The 26222-nt window shown below is 43.7% G+C and overlaps 2 protein-coding genes across 3 annotated transcripts in view; one reads left to right on the top strand and one right to left on the bottom strand.

Moving 5' to 3' along the window:
• The window catches only part of PLA2G7 (phospholipase A2 group VII), a 31155-nt gene extending 14942 nt beyond the window's left edge, over positions 1-16213 (top strand). For both annotated transcript variants that reach the window (XM_031434580.2, XM_031434581.2), the window contains 10 exons: positions 1568-1689; positions 2203-2347; positions 3906-3999; positions 6142-6210; positions 6764-6890; positions 7738-7851; positions 8965-9056; positions 10263-10433; positions 12397-12545; positions 12998-16213. In XM_031434580.2, the coding sequence (XP_031290440.2) occupies positions 1568-1689; positions 2203-2347; positions 3906-3999; positions 6142-6210; positions 6764-6890; positions 7738-7851; positions 8965-9056; positions 10263-10433; positions 12397-12545; positions 12998-13128 (1214 nt within the window). In that variant the 3' untranslated portion in view covers positions 13129-16213. The remainder of the gene's footprint in view (positions 1-1567; positions 1690-2202; positions 2348-3905; positions 4000-6141; positions 6211-6763; positions 6891-7737; positions 7852-8964; positions 9057-10262; positions 10434-12396; positions 12546-12997) is intronic.
• A 149-nt stretch (positions 16214-16362) lies between these two features.
• Positions 16363-25624, bottom strand: TDRD6 (tudor domain containing 6). Its single transcript, XM_010994320.3, has 3 exons — positions 19342-25624; positions 17689-17813; positions 16363-16458 (listed from the first exon to the last, which is right to left on the bottom strand). The coding sequence occupies exons 1-3, from the start codon at positions 25394-25396 to the stop codon at positions 16363-16365; spliced, it is 6276 nt and encodes a 2091-aa protein (XP_010992622.3). The 5' UTR covers positions 25397-25624.
• Positions 25625-26222: the final 598 nt, after the last annotated feature.

Here is a 26222-nt window from a genome sequence, read left to right as displayed (position 1 = left end):
ATGTGCCAGATGTGAAGATCTGAGGATACAGAGATGTGGATACAGCTCTTATGAAACAGCCTTGTGTGAGGGACAGAGTGTGTAAACACAATTTTAATATGATAAGAATGATAAAAATATATATAGGGAATTGATTTTTTGTTTGTTTTAGAGTTCAGGCTTTTTTTAAAAAATTGAAGTATAGTTGATTTACAATGTTGTTTTAGTTTTGGGTGTACAGCAAAGTGATTCAGTTATATGCACATACATATGTTTTTCAGATTCTTTTCCATTATAAGTTAGTACCAGATACTGATTATGCTTCCTCCAGGGAATGGATTTAATACTGAGGATGAAATGATTAAGTCTGGGGGATCAGGGAAGGCTTCTGAGAAGGCCTGACATCCAATCAAGATGTTAAAGGCTGAACAGGAGTTTGCCCCAGGGATTTTAAACACGGGGAATAGCATTTACTAAGGTGCAGAGGCACCGGAAAAGCCCAGTGTGTCACTGGGGAGCGCTGAACACATGGAAGGGAGATAAAGAGGAAGAGTAGGAGGCGGTGGACCTCCCGGTCATGGAGGGTCTCTTACAGTGCCTGGGAACTTGGGATTCAACTTGTGCACCTGGGAACCTCCAGGAGTTTCAACCCCAGAACACTGGAAAGATAAGCCACACCATGCTGGAAGACGTGTGTAGATTTACCTACAGCCTCCAAAACCCCCTTCCAGAAAGATTCCAATATATTCCCTTGTCAAGAAAAAAACACCGGGTGAGAGGAAGGCACAGAGGATTTTAAGAATTGCCTGCTGAGATTTGTCCTTTAAATCACTGCAGGAGCTGTGTGAAGGATGCATTTGAAGGATGCATTCAAGGTGAAGAGGACACCCAGGAGAGATGGCAATTGTCTGGTTAGGAGACAGTGAAGGTGTAAATGAGACAGTTGAGCTAGAGGGTTAGGAACATATTGGAGAGAGAATTCTAAGCTAAAAACAAACATTGGAAACTGAAACTTGGATGGTGGGGGTTGGGGAGAAAGAGTTAGGAGAGTAGCATGATTTGCAGGTTTCTATCTTGGGCAACCCAAGTTAGGGAGTTCTGGGGCTGCGGGCTGTGTGGTTGGGGAATGAAGGAGGGGAGTTAGGAGACGGTCCTTTAGTTTCATTTTGGACCATAGGCTTTGCCGTTCTTTATGGGAAGGATGTCAGATGGAGATATCCAAGGGGAAGCGGCGAGCCCAAATCTGAAATGTAAGGTCAAGTTCACATTTAGGCAAAACAGATTTGGGAGGTGGTTTTTCATATGCTCTCGATCAGAGTAGAAGCTAAGGGCAAGGCTGTAAGCATTAGGAGGTGATGATCCTTAGCATCTTGGGTGAAGTTCTACGTCTACGTCCATCTTTCCCCCACACGGCCCTTTGCACGCAGCAGGCCCTCAATAATTGTGTGTGTGTTTTACTCTGTTAGTGAAGAAATGAAGGAGGCCAGAGACATGATGGGCAGATACTTGATTCCCTTGGAGTTTCTTTGCATAATAAGATCTGGAGTGTAATGGATGACAAGTGAGGGACTATTGACCTGTTTTCCAGCCTGGGTCAATAAAATACAAGGTCTGATGGCTACTGCAAGCTTTGGTCGAACGAAAATCCCCAGAGGAAATGGATCTTATGCCGTTGGTTGTACAGACTTGATGTTTGATTACACGGATAAGGTAATGCTTTGATTTGTACCACTTTTCCTTATATTCTAATATTGACTGTGGCTGTGGCCCACTAGAAGGTTTTGAAACTTGACCTTGCCCTCCCCTGAGAGGAACTCATTTTGCCTTTTGGGAACCTTTAAAAAAATTTTTTGTGTGGGGTAACTAGGTTATTTATTTTTTAATGTAGGTACTGGGGATTGAACCCAGGACTTTGTGCATGCTGGGCACGTGCTCTACCACTGAGCTATACCCTCCCCACTGGGAGCCTTTTGCTAGTTAAATCATTCCTGGTTCGTTGCTGTCATCAGATTAACTTCTCTATAAACTCTCTTTTCCCCCCCACCCCCTCTCTAACAACAGAAACCAGGCTGCTCATACTCATTCACTCAGAAAGCATATTGTTCTTTTTCTCTTCATTTTGACTATATTTGGGTCCCTACTAATTAGATATGCAAAATTGCTGTTGGAATAGGTTTGAGAAGCCACTTGACTAAAAGTAACCTTAATTTCTTTCCTCTACAGGGCACCTTCTTGCGTTTGTATTATCCATCCCAAGATGACAATCGCTCTGACACCCTTTGGATCCCAAACAAAGAATATTTTTGGGGTCTCAGTAAATTTCTTGGAACACACTGGATGATGGGCAAAATTTTGAGCTTTTTCTTTGGTAAGATTTCTGTTGCTCTAGAATCTAAGAAAAATACTGGGAAACAGCGAGCGTGGCAGGCAGTTAAAGACCCAAGGAGATGGTCTCCAGTCTAAACATCTCCTAAGATGACACACTTGCTTCTTAAAAGGCCAGGTAACTATCTGAGAATCGAGGGTTCTCGTTTTGTCCGTCCTGAATGTGATGGGGTAGGTGGAGGGAGTGGAAGCATCAGACTTTCAGACCGGCTCTAACATCTCTCTGTGGCTGGTCTCACTTTTCCTTCTCACATACTCGGGGAGGGTGGCAGTGATACGGTGAACTAGCAGCTGGGCTGGCGTGACCACCACCTGTGTACATGCTCTGTGCTAAGGTGCTTTCTACAGTCAGAAAAAGGGAAGGAAAGCTGAAGCCATCATAACTGTCCAGATCCAAAACAAAGGAGTAAAAGCTATTTCTTACTCATTATAAACAGGGAACTTAGTCTCCTTCCCATCGCCCACCCCAAGGGGCCAGCCTTTCTCCCTAGGACCATCTGATGAGCTTTCATCCCTTCATTTGTCTACATTTCACTGATGCTCATTTGTTCTTCCTTATCTGTTTGACCAGACACTACTGTGGGGCTGGTGTTAACTATGTCTTCGAATTCCCCCTCAAAAATGCCTGTAACTTTTGGCATTCATTTTAAACATCTCCTTGGAGTTTTCTTAAGAACCACTTTATGATAGAAATGATGAAAACCCTGTAACTACACACCGTTATGGTGCTGAATAATACCTAAGTCACTTCCCCAGCTGTCATCACATTCATTTCCGATGAGCACACCTCCATTTGCTGATGAGAAAGCAAAACACAAATGATGGATGGTAATGATGACAATAACAAGTGGGAAGTGAAGGAAAAGACAGTATCTTCCATTCTTGAGCCCTTTACTAGGTGACTGGATAGGTACCCTTTACACATATTCATACTTAAATATATTTCTCACAAAACCCCTATGAGGTCAATATCATTTCCTTCATTTTACAGAAGAGGAGTCTGAAGGTCAGAGAGTTCTCTGAACTTGCCCAAGGTCAGGAGCAAGTGAGTGTTAGAGCTGCGTCCAAAGCTACATCTGAGTGTGAAGTCAAAGGTCTTTCCACCTTTCTCTTGACCACGGTCAGGTTAGAATGAGAGGAGTCTCTGATTCAGAGGTTCTGGGTCTCAGTGAAATTAATGTTCCTGAGGTTTACTGGTAGTTTGGTTCAGAACATTTCCTTTGAAGTTTTGCCAAAACCTGGTATCGGTGATAAGGACCAGACTTCCTGAATACACCTCTAAGTAGGAAAATGTCCCACCTCAAGTTCAGACCTGGTGGTGAGAACTGATAATGGATGACCCTATGGTCTTAGGAAAAACACATGGTTCAGGCCCTTGGTTGGTGGATCTCTAGCAGAAGACTTTGTAATGAGTTTACTCTTATTGCACAAACACATAAATTTCATGGGTCAGGATTTTACACTGAGGAGATGCACATTAAATTAACCAGCAACATTCAAGTCAGAGAAAGCACTCATTATAATCTCCCACTGCTGTCTAGGTTCAATGACAACTCCTGCAGCCTGGAATTCCCCTCTGAGGACTGGTGAAAAATACCCACTAATCATTTTTTCACATGGTCTTGGAGCCTTCAGGTAAAGTTTCACAGGTTAAACAATTTTAGCCTCTAAGGATCAAGGACTGAATACATGTTTTTGCCCCCAAAAAGGGATAGCAGATTTTGGAGTGTCAGGCTGGCCCCTGTCCTGGAGGAGTTGGGGTTCCTCAAGAATTAGCTGCGATCTGTTACTGATTATCAAGCTATTATCTATTGATCATTCCTAGCCCTGTCTTTTCCTGCTTCCGGCTCTTGGAGGCCGGCTTTACCACAGAGGAGAGAGCATGTTGCATTTTTGGCTGTGTATGTACACTCTCAAAATAGTCCACTGTGTTAGTTCAGGTCCTCCGAGAAATAGACATCATGATTGGATTAGCTGTGAAAGCCGTTGATTGAGAGAAAGGCCTGTGAAGGGTGGAAGGGAAGGAACAGAGAAGATGGGAAAAGACTTCAGACCGTGATGCGGCTGGACACCTGGGAAGGAGAAGGGAAACAGAGAAGGGCTAGATGTGAAGAGCCTCAGACGGCAGCACGTTCTAAGCAGGACTAGGCCAGGCTGACGGAGGGAGTGCTCGCCCCAGAGCTGCCCGTCAGAGGAGTCCTGCATCTCACAGGAAAGGGTCTGTGTTAAACCCACACCGTGTCCAGTCACTGGGACCAGCACACCTGGAAGCATAGCTTTCACTCGAACATGGTGGTGGACCCGCAGGGGCAGGAGCTGGCTGGGGTCTTCGTCAGCTCTGGTCTCTGTGCTGTGATGTCTGAGGGGCCCGCTCTTGTGGCCATCACACCCTGTCCACTCTCTCCCTGCAGCTTCTCAACTGCCCCCACCCCACCGTCTTCCACCTCAGAGGATCGTAAGACGTTCAGAACAGAAACGGTGGCTTTTAGCTGGAAGGAAGTCGGGGAGCATCTGCAAAAAGAAATCATCTCCAGGTCTTCAGCTGTGGTCCAGCTGGTTACCTGATTTTTACCAGACCAGCGCTTGGCATCTTAGGGGCCGAGGGCCAAAGCCAGCCTGCTGCCTGTTTCTGTAAACAAGGTTTTATTGGAACAGAGAGCCACACTCACTCATTTTCCACATTGTCTCTGCTACTTTTGTGCTGAGCTGAGTAGTTGTGACAAATAACGTATGGACGGCGGAGCTAGAAGTAATTACTCTCTGGCCTTTTATAGGAACGCTCTGCTGATCCCGGTACCAGACTCCTTTCCTTTCCTGAGCTGGTCCTGCATCATCCGGGGTAGACGACATAGTTGCCACCTGCCTCCTTTTATTCTCTGTGGACGTCTCCTATTGAACACATGATGGGAGAAGAGATTGAGCAGAATGGAGACGTGGAGGGGTTATAAAAGTAGTTGCTTATTAGCACATAACTCTTACCTGTCTCACCCTGTCCCGTCACTTACATAACGGCTAACATGTGTTTAGTATTTACCTTATTTTAGAAATGGGTATAAGCACCGAAAATGTGTCAACTTACTTCATCCTTACAGTAATCACCCCAGGGACCATTCTATTACAGCGTCACTCTTCTGCAGATAAAGAACCGAGGCGGAGGAAAGCTAAGTGGCTTATCCAAGGCAGACAGCTGATACATCGGGCGCCCAGGATCCAAACACCTGCAGTGGTCAGAGTGCAGGTCCTGTTCTCTTAAGCATCACACAGAACTGCCTTCCTGTGCAGTCTACCTTATCTTATCCAAACCTCGCAACTATTCTAAAAGAAAGGCTTTATGATCCCCATTTTACAGGTGACAGAAATCGAGTAATGTAATCACCTCAAGTCACCTTGCTGGCAAGCGGCAGAGCCAAGATTAAAACCCAGAACTCTCAAAGGCAATATTTATAACCACTGCACTGGAGTTTCTCAACCTTGGTACCACTGACATCTTGGACTGGATAACTTCACGTTGTGGGAGGTGGTCCTGTGCACTGTAGGGTGTTTAGCAGCATCCCCCTACCCACCAGATGCCAGTAGCACCCTCCCCCACTCATGATCATGAAAATACCTCCAGACGTGGTCAAATCCCCACCAAGGGGTAATGTCAGCCCTCTTTGGGAACCACAGCTCTCTGCTTTACCCCAGGGCACCACCTCAGGGGTGTAACAGCCTCCATCCTCCCAGGTCTATTAGTGGACCCGACTGACAGATGATTGCTTTCCTCTTTTTGTTTTGAAGGACAATTTATTCTGCTGTTGGCATTGACCTGGCATCTTACGGGTTTATAGTCGCTGCTGTAGAACACAGGTATGTCTTCTGCTATGTGGCTGAGTCCTGCTTTTCATAGAAGTTTGTGGAAAATGTTGGTAGGATTGTCAACGATGGTTACATGATAAAAAAAAAAAGGAGACTGAGTTTGGTTGTTAAGTATTTAAAAAAACAGCTAACGTTCCTGGAGTGTTTACTGAGTGCCGTCTGTGTTCATACACCATCTCTTCTCATCTTCATCACAATCCTTGAAGATGGTCACCATTATCATTGTTTCAAGGAGGCAGAAAATAAGGCTAAGGAAGGGCAAGTAACTTGCACGAAGCCACACAGAGAGTAAATGGCAGTGCTGGGATTTGATTCCAGGAGTGGGTTTTCAACACCACGGCCTCCCAGAATTGTGAGGATGGAGTGGATTGTTACAGGCGACAGTGTCTTTTCTTAGAACTCCCTTGGGCCTCTTTGATTAAAAAAAATGTGGAGTGGAAGAACAAAGGGAAGTCAGAAAGATTCAAGGATGATGGGGACAAGGAACACGGGTGAGATGGAGAGAAAGAGCAGGTATAAGTGATGGATTCTGTTTGCATCGTAGAGACGAATCTGCATCTGCGACTTACTACTTCAGGGACCAAACTGCTGCAGAAACAGGGAACAAGACTTGGCTCTATATCAGAACCCTAAAACAAGGGGACGAGGAGTTTCCTCTACGAAATGAGCAGGTGGGTTGCAGCAAGAGGAGAGGTGGCGCCATGCCACCTGCCTGCACCACGAGGCCACCTCTCCGCACCACGATGCCATTTGTTAATTCCATGTTACATATGGTGGACTGTGCCCCTAGGCCCCCTTACTTCCCGTGCCCAGGAGGTCTGTCAAGATTCTCAGAATAATAAAATCCCCTTAATGAAATATCTAGATCATAGTAAAAACAAAGACCAACATCAAAATCCTAGAAGATGACAGTGAATATTCAGAATTCTTTTGCATTAGAACTAAAGGCTTCTTTTCAAAGAGGTGGTATGGAATAGTATTAAGAATCCAGGCCTTAGAATCCAGCTCTACATTTGAATTCTGGTGCCAACACTTTGCGGTGGGATAATCTTGGACAAATTACTTATTCTTTTTGTTTTGCTTCCATGTTTCATTTGTTACAAAATAATAATAACAGTATCTTTCTCCCAGGGCTTTGAGGAAGATTAAATGAAATAAAGCACATTGTTTTCCACCTCTGTACTGAGTTACATAGTGGGTGCTTTTGACATAGGTTATTGCATTTAATGATACCCACATTTCACTGAGGTAGGCATTATTATACAATGAATGGAAGCTCAGAGAGCTTAAGTAAATCATCAGAGGTCACACAGTGGGTAGGCAACAGAGCCAGGATTTGGACTAAGCTCTAACTACTTGCAAAGCTGGTGCCCAGGTCATGATGCTAGGTTGGGTTCTAATCACTGATCGCAAAGTCCTTTCCCAAACATTTTCCCCATCTGCGACCTCTTAACACAAACTCAAGTAAGGGTTACAACTTTTTACTGTGTCATTTCCTTCTTCGAATCATCACATTAGGTGCGGCAAAGAGCAAAGGAGTGTTCTCAAGCTCTCGATTGGATTCTGGACCTTGATCAGGGAAAGCCAGCGAAGAATGTGTTAGATTTAGAGTTTGGTGTGGAACAGCTAAAGGTGAGTTTTTAAAAAAGCCATTTTCCCCCAGCCTGTACTTCTTAATTGTTCTTTATTGTCTGTTTCACTGCTATAATACAAGGTACAACATTCTAAAGGGCTGCAAAAAATTTAAAAAATTTTTTTTAAAGTACCAGAAAGTGTTTGAGCAGTGAGGCATGCATTAGGTTGAACTACATAAGAAATTGCCGACAGCCAGCTTTGACCTACAAAAATGGCCTTTTCCATATGGTTCAACTTAATATCGCTGGTGGAAGTCTTGTACTTTCTTGGGTGGCTCCTGCATGTTATTGGGCTTGATCTTGAAACGTCGGTCCAAAGTTTTGGACAGAATGTTGGGAGGAGGGTGGAAGGATATCAAAACCGACAGCATGAAAAAGACTCAAAAGTGTGTGTAGGAGGCTGGGGTACAGGGGAGAGGAAGAACTAAGGTGATGGTCTGTTCTCCAGACTCACTGAAGCACTTGTGCCCCTCAACTAGCCACTCTCCTGTGTCCATGCCTTTGTACGTGTGGTCCGCTTGACCTGACACCCTGTTCCCATGACTCAGTCCTGCTTAATCTGGCATCACCTCCTCCATGAAGCTTTTTGGGGCCCGCTGCCCATCCTAGACTGGGCTCTCTGTCATGTGTGCTTCTTGGCACCACTGCCTCCGTCTGCATCATGTGTCTGAACGTCCTTCTTCCCTAATAGACTGTGAGCTCATGGAAAATGAACTACAGGGCCTGGCACAGAGCAGGTGCTCAATAAATAAATCAGGGGATGAACAAATTAATACACGTGGAGTAGGGAAGAGGGAGAAATCAGCAGGATGTCGATGCTTCAAGTGTGGGTGATGAGGAAGACCACCAAGTTCTCTTCTGAACTGTTATGAACATCTGTGTGTGTGTGTGTACATATACGTTTGTATATATCTGTATGTGTGTATATGTACATATATGTGTGTATATTTAAATGTGTGTATGTGTACATGTGAGTGTATACATTTCTAAAGAAAATCAAAGTACTTAACCATGCCTGTGAAATAATAATTTTATGATTCATAAAATCATTGCCAATTCTTTGAACAACCTGTAAGATAGTGATGAATTTACATCGTGTTTTTTCACATAGGACACTATCGATAAGGATAAAATAGCAGTTATGGGACATTCTTTTGGTGGAGCCACGGTTGTTCAGACTCTGAGTGAAGACCAGAGATTCAGGTAAGAGAATGAGGCTGAGCGAGAGGACTCTGAGTTATCGGAAGTGGCGGCGGCGGTGGGGGGGGGGGTGATCACACACGTGAGAGAGAATTTATCACATTCTTAGTGAGGGAGAGGTCTTTTGGAGTTTACACGTCTGTTCTTTTGCCTACATAAAGTCCTCTATATGAATTTTCCTAAACAGAAACCATCTGCTCTTGCTACTGAGAACTCTTCCCATCCCTATCTATTTCTTCTCATTTTTTAACCTGCCTACAGGCTTAACATTTTCATTTGGAAGTTTATGTCTACGTATATATTTTATCTGTGATATGATTGTAAAATAAGATTGTCGTCTTACACTATTTCTCGACTTCCCAGATAGCCAGGGAATTGTTAAGTAATTTTTTTTTTTTCATTTTTAAGATGGAGCCTGGGCTAAAATTACATAGTTATTTGGGTGGAAGTCAGGACCCCAGTCTTCTAAGTTGAAGAAATATTTTCTTGAACCACTTCCTCCCAGACTGATGAGGTCATGTCGAGCCAACCACGTAGAATGTGTGGGATCATTCGTGAAACTTCATCTCACGTTTCTTAAAATCTGTTTCAGCATAAGGGGATTTTCTTCTTTCATTCTTTTAGCACATAGAATGGAGTATCTGAAAGGCCAAGAAATATAGGATAAATTGCTTTTAAAAAGAAAGTTGGTTACATTGTCAAAGGATCTGCTCCATATGCTTTTCTACAACCCCCAGACACTCTTCCAGGTGAAACACCTCTAAACATAAAGGAATGGGTCCAATTATTACTCTGAAAAAGGTGTAATGAACACACGACAGTGGCCAGAAGGACTAGAAACACAGGGGCAATAGTGCATATACTTTATTTTTTCCAAAGCCCCACAATTTTGAAGAATTACTTATTTAAATATTTACCTTGAAAGATAAAAAATGAATAATAAAAATTTATAAATATTATGTTTTTCCAAAAGTTGCAATTCTTAAATGCCTCCTAAAGAAAATGATTATATAATTCCAAGCTTGCTACCTTATAGAGCTAATCACATCCCCTTCCCACACTGAAGTATGATACCTCTGCAGTGCCATGAGATAACCCATAATGAACTGGTGTGGTGTGTGTCTATGAATCGCAGCATTATTAGAAATTCCTGTATGCGGGCCAGAGTGTAACCAGCCTTCTTTGATCATTGTCGACCAACATCTGCAGGTGCGGTATTGCCCTGGATGCCTGGATGCTTCCAGTGGGTGATGAAGTTTGTTCCAGGATTCCTCAGCCTCTCTTTTTTATCAACTCAGAACGGTTCCAATACCCTTCTAATATCAAAAAAATGAAAAAATGCTACTTGCCTGATAGAGAAAGAAAAATGATTACAATCAGGTAAGCATTATTAGTAAGTGACATTGCATCATCTGAAACAGAAACTTGGTTAAACGATCAACAGATATCATTTGGTAAATTACAGAATTCTTAAATTTGTTATTTAGGCTTTGAATAAGGGAGAGTATTAGATAATCTCAGTTTCCAAGTGCATTTGCAGTTTTTAAAAAAACTGAAGTATAGTCGATTTACAATGTGTTAATTTCTGGTGTACAGCATAGTGATTCATTTGTATATATGTATTTCTTTTCTTTTTTTTTATTATAGGCCATTACAAGGTATTGAATATAGTTCCCTGTGCTATAAAGTAGGACCTTGCTGTTTATCTATTTTATACATAGCAGTTAGTATCTACAAATCCTGAACTCCCAATTTATCCCTCCCCACCCCTTTGCCCCCTGATAACCGTAAGTTTGTTTTCTGTGTCTGTGAGTCTGTCTCTGTTTTGTAAATAAGTTTATTTTTGTCCTTTTTTTTTTAAGATTCCACAAGGAAGTGGAATCATATGATATTTTTCTTTCTCTTTCTTAGACTGACTGAATGATGGAATACTTCCCTCTACCCTAGCCCTAAAAACATGTAGGCTCGCTTTTATATTTAGATAAAAGTAGGGTGTATACTGATGCAAATTTTAATTACCAACAATACAGCACATTTATTAACACTACTCAAAAAGTTTTCATTTTAAAAAGAGTAACTTTTTAAAGTAGATGGACCTGGCGATCACCATGTGAAGCTCTCTCATGACCCTGCTTCTGGTTATCTTCTTTATGCTTGTGACTCTCTAGTTTGGATGGGAACGTGGGGAAGAGTGAACGGGAGTCGGGGGCTCTTTTTTGAGTAGAGAGAGCTAAAAGAATGGTGCTTTGCTTATAAGCAGCTGTGAAGTGAAAAGGAAGACATGTACTGGGTGGGGCTGGAGAGCTGTGTTTTCACCTTGGATTTCTGGGTAGAGATGTCTGTCCACAAACTGGAGAAGTATAGAATTTGTGTATTACCGATGAAACCTTTGGAGGAAATGAGATCGCAGAGTGAGAAGAGAATTGGTCTGAGAATAGAAATCTCGAGGATGTGAAGAGCAGAGTAGTTGGGGAAGGAAGGGGAGGTGGGATGGCAAGGAAACAGAAGAAAAAAAGCAAGAGAACCAAGTGTCAAATGTCCCAGGGGTCGTAGAAAATGAACACTAAATAAATGGCCATTCTATTTGATGCTAGTCTGTTGGTGAATTTAAAGTTCAGCAACAAGGGATATTTATAAGGTGCTTAATGGTTTATTTTATTTTTTAAAAACAATCTAATGCATTTGACGTTATACCAAGAATGATATATTCTGTAGAAAAGCAACTGGAATCGCTGTATACAAGACATGAACTACAGGTTGGCATGCCACAGGTGAACAATATGGGTTTAATAATAACAGTAATCATAACCATTCATATTTATTGCGTGTTTCCTATGAGTCAGACCTTAGGCTACAATTTTGTAAGCTGGTGCTTACAGTTTAAATAATACAAGGCAAAGTTTTGTTTGTCTGTTTTTTAATGTATTTAATCCAAGGCTGAAATGCAAAGTGTTTTGGCCAACAGCACATAGATGTAAGTTAAGTGTGATGGAAAGGAAGCAGGATTCTGGCTGAGTTTACAGCCCCTTCAACACAAAACACATTCCATCTTCTCAAATTGGAAGTAATTTAGTCCTCTAAAAAGCTGGCATCGTCTCTTCTAAAACTAAGACGCCGAGTAAGACAGGAATCTTTGCGTTATTTATTTAGAGGGGAAGATGAATATATACTGTAGGACCCCTCAATGAGCAGCCTGTGACCCGCAAGTACATCTCAGGAGAACAGTTCTATAAGCTTTGTTTCCTTGGTTTTCGGGAAATAGGCCAACCAGGCCAGCATCTGCACCCTAACTACAAAAATAACTCCGTCAAAGTGATTTGCAAATGTCTCCTTTCTCTTTCAGGGGTTCAGTCCATCAGAATTTTGCTGACTTCACTTTTGCCACGGGCAAAATCATTGGATGCATGTTCACACTGAAAGGAGACGTAGATTCAAACGTAGCTATTGGTCTTAGCAACAAAGCTTCGTTAGCATTCTTGCAAAAGCACTTAGGTAAGAAACTCATATTCTTTAGGTAAGAACTAGTAGTCATAAACCAGATGATGCTGAGGACAAAACTGTCTGTCTTAACTCAGCGTTAGTCCCATTTTAACTGTTTCCAATTGGTTTACAACTGAACGTAGCAGTACATCAGTTTGAAAACAAAAACTTGAGACATTTAATTTTGCTCACTGTACATCATAGGCAGCAAGCCTACGTGCTAAAGCTGATCGTCTCCCTGTGGAGACTGGGGTGGACTTCCACGCTGACGTTAAACACAGCACAGTGTCCCAGTCCCATCTCTCATTCAGATGTGGCTGCCACCTGGCAGCTCAAGGCACACCTCGTCCCCTGAGTCAGGAAGCAGTCTGTGTAATTTGTGAGGCGAGGGTGCCACCTAGAGGCACTCAGCTGTTTAACGCTCTCAAAAGCTTACTATGTTTATTAACATTTATATTTTACAGGACTTCAGAAAGATTTTAATCAGTGGGATTCTTTCATTGAAGGGGAAGATGCTAATCTTATTCCTGGGACCAACATTGACACAACCAACCAACACGCCACTCTGCAGAACTCTACAGGAACAGAGAAATAGGATTTAGATTAAAAGAGCTTTTAAAAAGTCTGATTTAAAAACTGAGAGAGCGTGTGTGTGTGTGATTATAATGTATTTTCTCAAATAACTCATATTTTAAAATGTAGGCTATACCACAATAGTGATTAAAGCTTGGATTGAGATTTTTTTCCCTTTAAATGTAAAGAAAGGCTACATATAAAAATCATACCAGCCTAAATTCTAATTTTACTAAAATGATCCTTTATCAGTGTCAAAATCAAAAACTGATTTTACGCGACTTTGATGAGCAAGTATGTTACTAAAACAGGCACAATGCCACTGAAGATGTGTTACAGTGACCTAACACTCCCTAAAAAAAATCGTAAGAATAGATTTTCTTGCCTCTTTTTTCTACTGTGAGTAGGAGAATTGAGTTTTAGCAACATGGTGTGCTAGGTGGGTTTACCAGCACTTCCCTTTGACCTTTGGTCGTGGTGAGAAAAATTAGACCAAGCGGGTAATAAAGCCATTGCTCTCCTGTGGGACTGGGGGTCCTGTACCATGTCTGCGTGGGGAGTGACAGGTGAGAATATTGGTGATAAGGCAAAGGCAGCAGGTGAAAGCAAGTTGGCATTTTTTTTTTTTTTGCATTTTCTTTAGTGGTTTTTCTCTGATGCACTCTGTTTACTAAAGAGAGGTGTGTACACAGGACCAGGATTCCAGCCACCACATGTTACTGACTCACTCAGAGCTGCGGAGGATAAGCAGCTTTCAGACATAATTTTAACTGCTTCATTTCCCATTCATTTTATTTAATGGATGATTTTAATTTTACGTGTAGTCGTGCAGGTAGGGGAACACAGTAAGCAGACGTAAAAAGGTAGCTTAATGATTTCTGTACTTAGGCATCTGAGAGTCGTGGAAAATGTGTTGTTTCCCCAGGGGTATAAAAATGTATGCCACTCATCAGTTAAGTTTTCTGGTCTAAGTGTGGTCTTGTTCCTATGAATTCTCCACAGTTAAAGTTTAATGGCAGCCTGTGTGAACGAGGATAATTAGTACTTGGGAAGCAAGCCTGGTTGACTCTTAACTATTTCATCCCTACCCCTTTTGCCCTGTTTACAAGTAATTGTGTTTCCTGGTGTGGCACTCAGACCTATCTTAAAGTTTTAATATGCAAAATCACTCATTTTGAGAAATGTGATTTCTCCTAGCCTATAGCTATTCAGATTAAAAAAATTTTTAATAGGGAGTTCAACCCCCTAGCATGAAATGGAAGGCTTTCCATAAACCGGTCCTAATGCATCTTCTCTGACCTTTTCTCCCAGTAATGAACTCACATCGATAGCTCCGACATGAATGAGCCAAACTTGTCTGGGCATTATCCCAGGGACAAGTAACATACTCATCTAACCTCAATGATGCTTAATGTAAAACCTTCTCCTTTTTACTAACTGGAATGATACCCAATTAAGGGTCTTAATTCTCACTCTTCCCGTCAGGGTTCAGGGGCTCACATGTACATCTTTTCCCCGCTCTCCCATAGCAAATCTTCTTACTCATTTGAGAAATGGATAACCGTTCCAATTGTACTGGTGTCCCATTCAATAGCACCTCTTTAAAATCCTTGGTTGGTGGCACAGGCTGATGCTAAAAGGAGAAAATACCTGCTGACAGGATCCAATGACTTAAGGTTTAAAAAAATATGTAACCTAGAATCATGCATACTGAGTATCTTTCAGGGAAAAGAATAAACTATGTATCGAATGCCTACTCTTTTTCAGGCACTTTACATAAATGATTTCTAATCTTAAAAACACTGCAAGAAAAGTTTTATTAGCCCCATTTTACAGATGAGGAAGGTCAAGGCTCAATGATGTTATAATAACCTGCCTGGGTCACATGTCAAGTAAGATCAGTTTCCTAAAGCCAAGTCTACACTTTGCATACTGTCACCTACACAAAACTGTGTTTTAAAAGCATGGATTTGGAAAGTTAGATGGGTCTAGGTTTGATTAAGTCTCTGAGATTAGCTGGCTCTTTGACCTGAGGCAGGTTATTTAATCTTCTCTAAGACGCTTCAATTTTCTTACCTATCAAATATGGATAATATTAATATGCACCTCAGAATCAAGGATTAAATGAGAAAATGCATTTAAAGTACCGGCTGAGTGTCTAACGCATCAACGCTGCAATTTACTGCTACGATGTCTCCCCCAGTTGGAGAACTGTGGTTCGTTCCATTACTACAGACAGTCTACAATCCACAGGTATTCCAGAATCCTGTTTCCTCTTCAATGAAATGAGTCCACTATCTCTTTAAAGATAAACTTTATTCAAATCTTGTGTCATATTAGTACACTTCAAAATTCAAACAATATTAGTCAAAGCTAGACAGAAGGGCAAAGCTTCAGAAACGAAACAAAAATTCTGAATTACTGCTAAGAAAGCCATCCTCCCAAGCAGCATCACGTACTTGTCAGAAAACCTCTAATTTTCTATTTTGAACACCAGACACTATATGCAAAAGAAACCAAAACAGTTTTTTTTTTTTTGAAATGTGAGTCATGTGTTAGTCAACTGTTTAGCAAAATAAATCCTCCCAACTGATTAAAACGAGAACACGTTTACAGGGAGAGGAAAGCATCCCAGCTCCGTATATACAGCAACAGCACTGTGGATGCACCGCGCAGGCGGCCCAAGACCTGCTTGGTTTTCAATGCGCATCAAAGTTTTCAAAAGTGACAGCTTCCTGTGACTACACGCTCTGAATCATCTCGCTCAGTTGGTCTGGGAGAGATGCCGCTTGCTGTACAAGCAGCTCCTGACTGGCCACATCCGTGGATCCACAGTTAAGTCTCTCCGTCACCTCCAGACCCCCTTTCTGCAACAAGAAGAGAAAAACCTCAAGTTGAGAAAGAAACACAAAAAGAAGAAAATAATTTACATGGGTGCTACCATGACAAAATTCACATCCTCCAAAAAGGGGGAGTGGGGACAGATGAATATTCTAATTGCTACAGGGGGTTATTCCTACAGAAACGATTTAAAAAAATGTTTTGGTCCTCACGCTGTACCTATTATCAAATAAAGTTTCTGTAAAAGATTATACTGGGCATAAAAATCCAGAAACATTGACTGTGTTATTGCTGTTTTCCATTGTTGTTATTACAATATTAGTATTTTTTTCCTCCTAAATACAAAGGCTTTGGGAAAAGTTCAAGTTGCTTTTCAAAATGAAGAACACTCTTGTTAACTGCTGTTTGCATACACTCATACCTTAGATGGACTCCTGTCAGATTTGGGTATGCCGTTCCAGACGTTCTCAGGGTCCACTACCTCCTCCATACCATCCGAAAGGTTCAAAACCTACAAGAGAAAAAAAAAATTAATAAAAACTGGTAGTTCCAAAAACTGATTTATGCTATGGTTACATAGCAATCCTTTTAAAAATGAAGTACTTTAAAAGGCAATTAAAATGATTTTGTTAAACTTTAATATTACAGTTCCAGTACTTCAGCTCCAACGGAGTATCTATGCCTAGAGGTCAAACACAGATAAAATTTAGAACTCGAGAAATTCAAAATGTGATGGAGAAACATGCCACTAAGCAGATAACACAATGTACAGACTTCTGCAACAGGAGGTACAGGAATATAACATGGGTATAAAGCTTTTTCGGGGGAAGAGGGTGAAGAGATGGGGACATTGAGGAAATAAAGCTAGTGAATGTTTCCTGGAAGAGGCAAAGGCTAATCTTTTAAAGGCAGGTGGAAATTAACCAGCTTGGGAAGGGGACAGAATACAGGCAAATAAAATTACATTATTAAATACATCATGGAAGGCAAACACAATAGTATATATAAGAGAAATCAAGCAGTATGGTGTCCATCTTACTCCCAACGGAGTAAGACTTAAGGCTGGAGAGATACGTGGGTGCTCAGCCCCAGAGAACCTCCTATGGCATGTTAGTGAGCTTGGCTTTTCTCCTCTAGACTAGTGGTTCTCAGATTTTAATGGTGTAAGAGTGCACAACCCAAATCCTTCTTCTAGAACTACTCAGCCAGCCAGCCAGGGCAAGGAACAGGAATATACATTTAAGAAATGTACCAGGTGATTATGACACAGATGGTTTTCAGACCACAGGAAAAACACAATATGCTGGAAGTATCTAAAAGCTTTCACACTAGGGAATGAGGTAGTCAGATTTGCATTTGGCAGACTTCCCACTGGCAGTGTGGGATACTCAGCTGAAGGAAGATTAGATGTAAACCAGTAGAAGGTTATTCGAGGAATCTAGTTGTGGAATGAGGGACAATCAAGGCAGTGGCATTAGGTATAACAAGTTTTAACTATGGGGTAAGAAGTAGAAAGTGCAGAACTCAGTGACTGATGGGATTTTGGGGCTAAGGGAAATGAAAGCGACCTGGATGTTACATGTGGAAACTTTTAAAATCATTTTTGCACCACATCGAATTATCAGGGGGGATGAGCAGGGAAACATCTGTTCAACTGGATTTTCCAGTCTGATAAAATGGTTAAAGTTTCCCTAACAATCTGCAAGTACACTTTGAGATGAAGGACTTCCATTTTACTTACCTTTGTGCCTTCTTCAACTATTTCCAAAATCTCACATTTAGACCACGTGTTTCTTAGACTTGACCACACAACACATTGGGATCCAACGGTAAATCCTTTCAGAGTGTAGGTGTTCTCTGGCTGAGCTGCCAAGTTGAAGAGAGGAAGACTCGATGCACGTTAACTCTTAATCCTTTAACGTTAGATACGCAAAGCACTTCCTAATCTGCGTTGACTATTTCTGTACAGTCAATGTCATGCATGGTATGTGTTCTAAGTCTGACTCCTTCCCTCGATACGATTTTTTAATTTTCCCAGTGCCCCCTCCCCATGTAATTCCTTACCGCTATCCTCAAAAAACATGACAGTGATGTGATGCTTTTTAAGCATCTGAATCTGACTTGTAACACCGAGAATTACCACCTAAAGCTGGCTGTTATTGCCACGTGTAATGTGGCCTGTGGATATAAACAGCCATTTCTACAGCAAAGCAACACGGCACGAGTGATCAGACATTTTTTATCGCAAAGCTGTTACTTACTATTATCAAAATGTGACAGTGAGGACTAAAAACCTAGGGTGGTATTTAAATAAATTACAATATATCCACAGGATGGTGTACTACGAAACTAAAACATTTGAAAGTGTACTTAAAATGCAGGACTCAACACTATAAGATAGTACCATCTCGATTCGGTTTTTAAAACTGTAAGCAGACACAAGGAGGGTGAGCGACAGCAGGCAGGAAGCATGTCACTGCAGCATTCACAGTGGCCTTTTCTCGATGGTGGGAATAGGGTGATTTTTATTCTCCTTCATCTATTGTTTTCTCTATTTCATAAAATAACTCAAACGTAATAATATAAATATTGACATTCAAAAAGTCTCACATTGTTTATTTGAAAAACATTGATTATTTAAAAATATTTTTAAAACGATTATTTTTAAAGCATTGATTTTTTTTTTTAAAGTTTGCTATTCTGGGATGTTTCCATGTCTTGGCAATTATAAATAATGTCGCTGTTAAAAAAAAAAAGTTTGTCATTCTGGATAACTTTTAAATCTTATTAAGTATCCAAGAAAACAGCAAACATAATTATAAAAAAGTTAATGACAATAAATGTTCTCTAATATTTAACCAAGGCTGTTAACTTTTTTGGTTAATATAGGGCCAACTCTGTTTTTGTTTGAGGGTGTCTAAGATGAACGGCAAGATATATCCGTGAAGTAAAACAGTTAAATTTTAAAACTCTGCTGAAATGATCCCTATCGTAAACTCATGCCTACATTACTGCTTGGCAAAGGAACACTATTTTTTTTTAAACCTTACCCCCAAAACAGAACGTCTTGATTTTAAAGATGATTTGTTTACATTTTAATTAGGATTATCTTTTGGAGACTCAGATTTTGAGCATTCTATTTTTAAAAACAAAATTAATACTTCAGCATTTCACCCAGCACATAAAAACATTATTTCACATCGATTTCACAACTTAATTTCCCCATGTTTGAAATACCCTTCGTAAAATCCAAATCTGATTCTCTTTTCAGGTTTTAATCCTCCCCTCGAAATAAATTGTGTAAAAATTCAAATAAGAATTATTCTCTTTCCTTTAAGACAAATAAGTGCTTTTCACTAAGCTAACTAAAAGTAAATTTTTAAAATGCGCATACCTGAGACATGACCTGGTAAAGTGTTACTGTGTTTCCTTCCATCTCTGGATTCTTCCTCAGAAAACAGAGAGTTCAGTGATGCCAGGGCATCCCTGTCTTTATACTCTGTGAATTCTTCTTTATAGATATTCATTTCAACTTGCATTTTGGGATCACAGTTCTCTCCGTGCAGAGGCAATGGCAACCCACACTCATCAAAACATTCCAGACAACTTGACCTCCTTGCATCCTCAGCACACAGGGACTCTGGGGCTTTCTGGCTAACTCTTAAACACAGAGGGTTTATTTTGTCCTCCAGACATAGCCGGGCTGTAGGGAACTCTAGCTCTGGCTGTTTCTCAGCCACATCGTTGAGGGAAAGCTGTGCTGTAAACAGTTGCAGGGTGGCCCCCGGGTCACAGCCTTGGGGAAGAGGCAGAGTGGCAGGCACCAGGCCCATCTCTTCTTTGTCCTCATGCCCGACTAGAGAATGCTGTAACTCAGTGGATTCTAGCTCCAGGAATACTTTGGATTCATCATTGGGAGAAAGTGGTACCTCCAGTGAATTCAGTTCCAACATCTCCTTGGCTTCGCTGGCAGGTGGCAACAGCGTGTTCAGTCCTGCAACAAGGAATTCATCATCAAGCTTGGCTTTGTCGACCAGACGGTCCTCCACTTGACCTTCTAGCATCTCAGGGCCAATTTTATCTTTTTTATCTTTGCATGGGTTTTCGAAAGCTTCAAAAATGTTATCAGTTTCATGGGCACAGAATTTACCTGGTTTGGTTTCAGCGATGTTTAAGTCTTTTTCAATTTTTTCAGAGAGCTCATCTGTCTGGGATTCAACATAGGGTGTTTTTGCTTGTCTGGCTTTACTACTTGGCTTCTTAAGTCCAGCATCAGGACTGGGCAACCCAAGAGCTCCCTTTATCTCCGGGTCATTTTTCCCACTGGGCAGATCACTGTTACTCATACCAATCCTAGAATATTTCTTCATTTTCTCACTAATGCTTTTGCCTTTGCTTTTCAAATCAACAATGGCCAAAGGGATACCACAAACATCCGGTCTGATTTCTAATATTGTGATCTCCAGCACGTCTTCTGTTACTATTTCATAAAAATAGTCATTTCCCTCTTGGGGGCACGCACCTTCTGAAATATTAAATCCTGAGAGGCAGCATGGGAAGGCTTGCATGGGAACTGCCAAAAGTTCAGAAGGAATGCTCCAGAGTGCTTTGGGGTCCACACAGTCTTCGATGTTTCCAAAGTCTACAAGCCTGACGGACACAAGATAATCTTCACAAATATTGGTGACAAGTGCCCTATAATAATGCCCATCTTCTCTGTATCTTACTATGCAAGGGTCTCCAACATGAGGGCACAGGATACAGCTTCTCTGATCTGTCTCCTGTTCTCCAGCAGTTTGCACTTCTACTTCTAAATACTGAAGTGTCTCGGTATCTGCAAACTGACACCAAAAATATTCAGGTCCACCAATCACTGTGGCATAAGCTTTCACCACCTTCATCTTTGGATTATGCCAGTTAAGAAATACAGAAGTGTCTGTGTCTGTCTGGTCGACGGACTTGGAACAGGCACCTTTAATTATTCGGGTAGAGCATCCTATTTGAGATTTTCCACTGAAGGCATGTCTGCCAATCATATCTTCTGCAATGATCCCGTGGTCATCAGCAAGAATAACTTCCCATTTGTCTTGAAACTGAACAAATTCACATCTTATTGGAGCCTCATCTGTCCTTCGGGAAAAGTAATGCATCATTTCCTTATGGTTTAACATCTCAGGTACCCAAGGTCCCCTTAAGGAGCAGTGAATGCACAATCCTGGTATGAGTGCATTAACAAGGTCAAGTTTACCTATCTTGCTGGTGCAAACCACAGAAACATTGCCATAATCTATAAACTGCACAGATAGAAGGTCATTGGGTTGTGGTTCCTTGATGGCTGCACGATACCATAAATTGTCTTCTGGGAAAATGGCACATATTACATCTCCTGTTTGCAAAGGTGGACCTACATAGTATTGAGGTCTTGTTCTAACATCGTTTAAGCTCTCTGAAAGATGACTGATTTTCGCCTCATCTTCTGTTAGCTGAACATAAAAGTCTGAAAGATCATTTATATGAGAGACATATACAGTTGTTTTAAAGCCAGGCATTATAGTCTTCTGGGGGAACTCAGAAAATTTTAAAGGCATATCTTTGTTACATGAATCTCCCATTTTCCTCTCTGAAAGAGTGGCTTTTAGTTTTGTGGCTTTCAGAGGTGGCTCAGCAAAGCTCTCTTCTTTCTTTTTTATTGTTAGTGGAGGCACTTGATTCATTTCACTTCCCACAGAGTCCTGATATTGAGGGACTAGGTTTGTCTTTGTTGAACTGTGTAAAATTCTGAGTTCCTTACATGCTGAGCTGATCTTAGGTCTGTATGGTTCTCCCAGGATCACCATGCTATTGGATTTGTTCTCTGCTGATTTACTTAAGTGCTCTGCAGGAGACAACTTCACATCTTCCTTTTTCATTTCAAGAGCTGCAGTTGTAGAGAGGCATGCTTCACTTCCTTTTCTGCGTGTCTCACCTTTGTAACCAAGTAGCCCTAACTTCTCATTAATATTAGCATTAATTTGAATACTGTCATCATATAGTTCTATAATCAGTCTTCCATCTGGATCTTTTGCGATGACCAAAGCCTTCAGTGACTTACCCAAAATAGTCTCCTGAAACCACGTTGTAACTTCTTCCGGTATGTGATCAGGAATATCGGATAACGAACATTTAACAGCTTGCATGGGCAAAAGCAAGACATCATATGCATCACTAGGTATCGGAAGCAGATCGTCATCTGTTACCACATAAATGTTCCCAAAGTCAACAAAGAAGACTTTATTTGGTTCTTTTTCTCTGATTATCCCTCTATACCAGTTTCCATCAGTGTACCTGGCAAGGCACAATGTTCTGGGGACCAAGGGAGGTGTTTTTAAGTTCAGCAACACTGTACTTAATTGGGTAATATGACGTGACAACTGTTCTAAAATGTTTGCATTTCTTCCCAGCTGGCAGTAAAACGTCCAGGGGTCCTCCACATGTGTTACGTACACTGATTCTTCACTTCCAATTTTCATATCATGTGTAGAATAGTAGTAAGAATGTAGCTGAACAGAGGCCTCCAGAGGCTTCTGATGTTTTACTGGTCTCGCAAGTCTCTTATCTACCAAAAAATGGCATGCGCTCTGGAAGGGTGTTATCAAATCCACCACGTTAAACAGTTCTCCATCATGTACTGAAGCCAAGGCAAATATTGTGCATTTTAATTCTAGACTGTCTTCCCATGCATTATCTACAAATTCACTAAAAGCTTGGATTGCCTCTTCATCCCAGACAAAAGGATTCTGACCAGCTGGTTGAATTAAATTATAGAGACTACACCTGAAAGCCTGAGCCTTAACCTTGAAAAACTCTTCACTAACTGAATAAATATTCTTCACAGACACTGTATCTTTGTCTCCATAATCTACAAATATTACTCTGACATGCTCTGAAGATAGTGCCCCACTAATCAGAGCTCTGGACCATTTTCCATTTGCTGTTCGTTTGGCCAAACAAGCAGGAGTGTTTCCCCGGTAAGGAGCAGCTGTATTCTCGCAATAGTCCTGAATACTACACATTAGCATTTTAAATCTTTGTATGTTCTTGGTCAGCTGGCACCAGAAATAGCCAGGGTTTTCAACATAAGACACTTTGACTTCTACTGTACTCCCAACTTCTAGCTCTCCATTACAAGAGCCTGGCTTAATCTCCAAGAAATTCTGTGTAAGAAGGGAATAAACAGATACGCCTTTCTCTTTTTCCTGCTCAACTAGGCCAGCTGAAGCCTCCATCACAACTGCAGTGTCAGTCAAAACTTCTGGAACAGCTGTGGTTTTACCATCTTGCTTGGCTTTTTGTTCTGCCTTCTTCTTGGCAGCAGATATTTTGTTACGCTCCGCCATAGAACAGTTTGAGACATGCCCCGGTGAGTGGCCACTCAGGGAAATGTTTTCCTTTGCTTCAAATTCCTGATACTTGGCAAATCCAGCCTGAGCGATCACCTTACTGATGTTTTCTTCTCCTGTTCTTGATTCATCAAGAATCTCAATAACATATTGACTATCCTGCTTGTCGAGGACATGGATGACCAGTTCTTTGTGGAGCACAGTCTTTTTGAAAAAGGAAATTGCCTCCTGGCTCCAGTTTTCCCCCAAGGGCCATATATCCGCCAGGGCGCACCGCAGAGCCAGTATCGGCAGCCGCCTAAACTGAGGGAGCAGCATCCTCAGGTCGCACCAGTCCACACTTTCCGAACTGCCTCGGTCAACGAGGAATACGTCCACGCTCTCGTCATCTAATCTGGTGACCATAGCCCGATAATAGCCATTTTCTTTCCATTTGACACAGCAGAGGTCATCGGCTTCAGGTTTCAAAACAACCCCATCCAGCTTACTGGCGGAGGAGTAGAAACTGCACATTCTCCTCATCAGTTTGCTGAAGGTACCGCTGTGTTGTCTCAACCGAATCCAAAACTCCGAGGGATTTTTAACAAACTGTACCTGGGCGTCATAGAAGGCGTTCATCTTTAACTTGATAGACCTTAAGGCAGGGAGCGAAATTTCTTCATCCACTTTCTCAGCAGGAGATTGAGACTGAAAAGCTGTTTCTGCTTCCTCCTCCTCCATCCTCTGGCTCTGAAGGAATCGGTCAGCCAGGCAACAGGACTGTACTCCAAACACACAGTTAAGATTAATCCCATCTTCTCCATACAGGGTGACGTAATACACGTGCTCGAACGAACAGTAAAATTCGATCTTTGCGTTCACTGCCTGGCCCAGGATCAGGGCCTTCAGGTCACCAACCTGTGACCGAGACCAGCCTCTCCCACCGTCCCAGAGTCCATATAGAGCACAAGGGTAGGTCACCACAGGCATTCGAAAATATTCGGGCAGCAAGTAGCGAAGGCTGCTAAAACTCACCAACTCCTTCCTTCCGTAGTCTACGTGAAGCACCTGGGCACAGTGCTGAGGCCGGAAAGTCTCAAGCAAAAGCGCCCGGTACCAATGTCCATCCAACCCGCAGGATGCACACGGAGAGCCCGGCTTGTCTGGGCTCTCCTCCCTCTCCTCCCAGGTGGCACAGGTAGAGTTCTCATCCCCTGTCCCCGGGGAACCCCCGTATATCTGGGCCATACTCTCGGAGAGGCAGTGGATCTCCTGCGAGAGGCTCCGGAGCTGGCAGTGGATGCGGTGGGGATGGCACACCTGGGTGACCACCACGGGCTCCGTCACGCCCAGCTGCAGCTGAGGGTAGAAGTAATCCAGGCCGGGCTGCTTCTGCCTGGGCGGGATTCGCAGGAAGACAGGGCTCCCAGGGCCCAGGAACGCCGTGGTGGCCTTAAGGTAGCGCTTGATCAGTGAGCGGAAGAGGCCATCAGGCACCTGGCGGGCCAGGCCAAGCTCCTGCATCTGCTGGTACAGCCCGGGCACCTCCAGGAGGACCAGGCGGTGGAGCAGGAGCACGTCCAGGACCCGCCCGTGCACTACCTTGCCCTGCAGGTTGCTAAGGAAGTCCACGGCGCTGGCGGTCCAGTGCTGGGGCTTGGCCCTGCCCGCGGGCACCAGGCCGGCCAGCACGCAGCCCAGCACCTCCGACGGCAGGTGGAAGAACTCGCTCCGCCCTGGCGCCAGCGAGCCCGCGCCGACCGTGACCGTGCGGCCTTCGTCCAGCAGGAAGACGCGGCTCTCCTGCGCCTGCTGGCTGACCACGCGGCCGCGGTGCCACAGCGGCCCCACCTGCACCAGGCACAGCTCGCCGGGCGCGGCCGAGGCGCCGCCCAGCGCCCACGGGCCGTGCGCAGCCGCAGCCGCCGCCGCCGCTTTCTGAATCTCCTGGCTCAGCTGCACGTACTCGTCCCGCCGCTCGCCCACCAGCCCAAAGAGCTGCACTGGGATCACCTCGGGCTGCACGTCCACGAAGGTCACCCGCAGCACCAGCGAGGCCCCCCGCGTCGGCAGCCCGGGCGTCGAGCACATCTCCGCGGCGCCGCCCGGCCTTCGTTCTCCGTCCGGCCCGCCAAGCCGCGGCGCCGCTGTAAGGAGAGCCCCGCAGACGCAGAGTCGCAGGACACACGGACTGGGAAGGACGCCCGACCAGGTGGCCCTTCCGCGACGCGCCCGCTGCCGCTGCCGCTGCCGGACCTGACGGACTCGCGCCGACTGGTAAGACCCGCCGGCCAGACCAACCGCCCACGGTCGCGCCGCCGCGCAGGCATTGGGCGCGCGAGGCGCCCTCACTTCCGGCCGCGGACGGCGGGGTGGAGTCCGGCCTCGGGGGTGGTGGCCGCGGCGGGGACGAGGGCTGGGGGCGCAGGAGGGGCCTCGAGGGCCGAGAGCGGGCGGGACCCGGGAGGGGACGCGCCCTGCCTCTGCCCAGGCCTTGGGGCCGGCCTGGCCGGGGGCTGCGGCGAGGCCCAGACCACTCAGGGGTCTCCTTTTCGGCGGCCCGACTAAGAACGACAGAGCCTGGCTGGCCGGTCGCCATGCTGGCCGCTGGAGAAACGGGAAGGAGAGAGGGAGGCGCCAAGGGCACGTTCCCGGGCGTTGGGCCCGAAGTCGCGGCGGCCCGGAGCGCTCCCCGGCGGAGGCCATGCGGTGCGCGGGTGACCCCGGAGGACGGCGGTTGGCCGCGCGCGCTCCGCGGTGTGGCTCTGAGCCCGGGGCTGACCCTCTCCAGTCGGAGCCTGTTTGATCCCCTGGGTGACTAGAGTTGTGATGAGGGTTACGTTAGATAAAGTATGAGCGTCTTTGGAGACTTAAAATGCCTCCTTCCCCACGATTACCCGGTCTGAGTTTCTTGGCT

Source organism: Camelus dromedarius, chromosome 19, assembly GCF_036321535.1.
Source record: "Camelus dromedarius isolate mCamDro1 chromosome 19, mCamDro1.pat, whole genome shotgun sequence".
Lineage (NCBI taxonomy): Eukaryota > Metazoa > Chordata > Mammalia > Artiodactyla > Camelidae > Camelus > Camelus dromedarius.
Note: the sequence above shows the minus strand (reverse complement) of the source record. Positions and strands in the feature narration are given on the sequence as shown.

Excerpts from the sequence above, each read along its gene's own strand:
- TDRD6 (XM_010994320.3), bottom strand. The coding sequence starts at position 25,396 with ATGTGCTCGACGCCCGGGCTGCCGACGCGGGGGGCCTCGCTGGTGCTG. Across the intron at positions 17,814-19,341 it reads TTTACCAGGTCATGTCTCAG|CTCAGCCAGAGAACACCTAC; the intron begins GTATGCGCATTT and ends TCAACTTGGCAG. Across the intron at positions 16,459-17,688 it reads TAGTTGAAGAAGGCACAAAG|GTTTTGAACCTTTCGGATGG; the intron begins GTAAGTAAAATG and ends TTTCTCTTGTAG.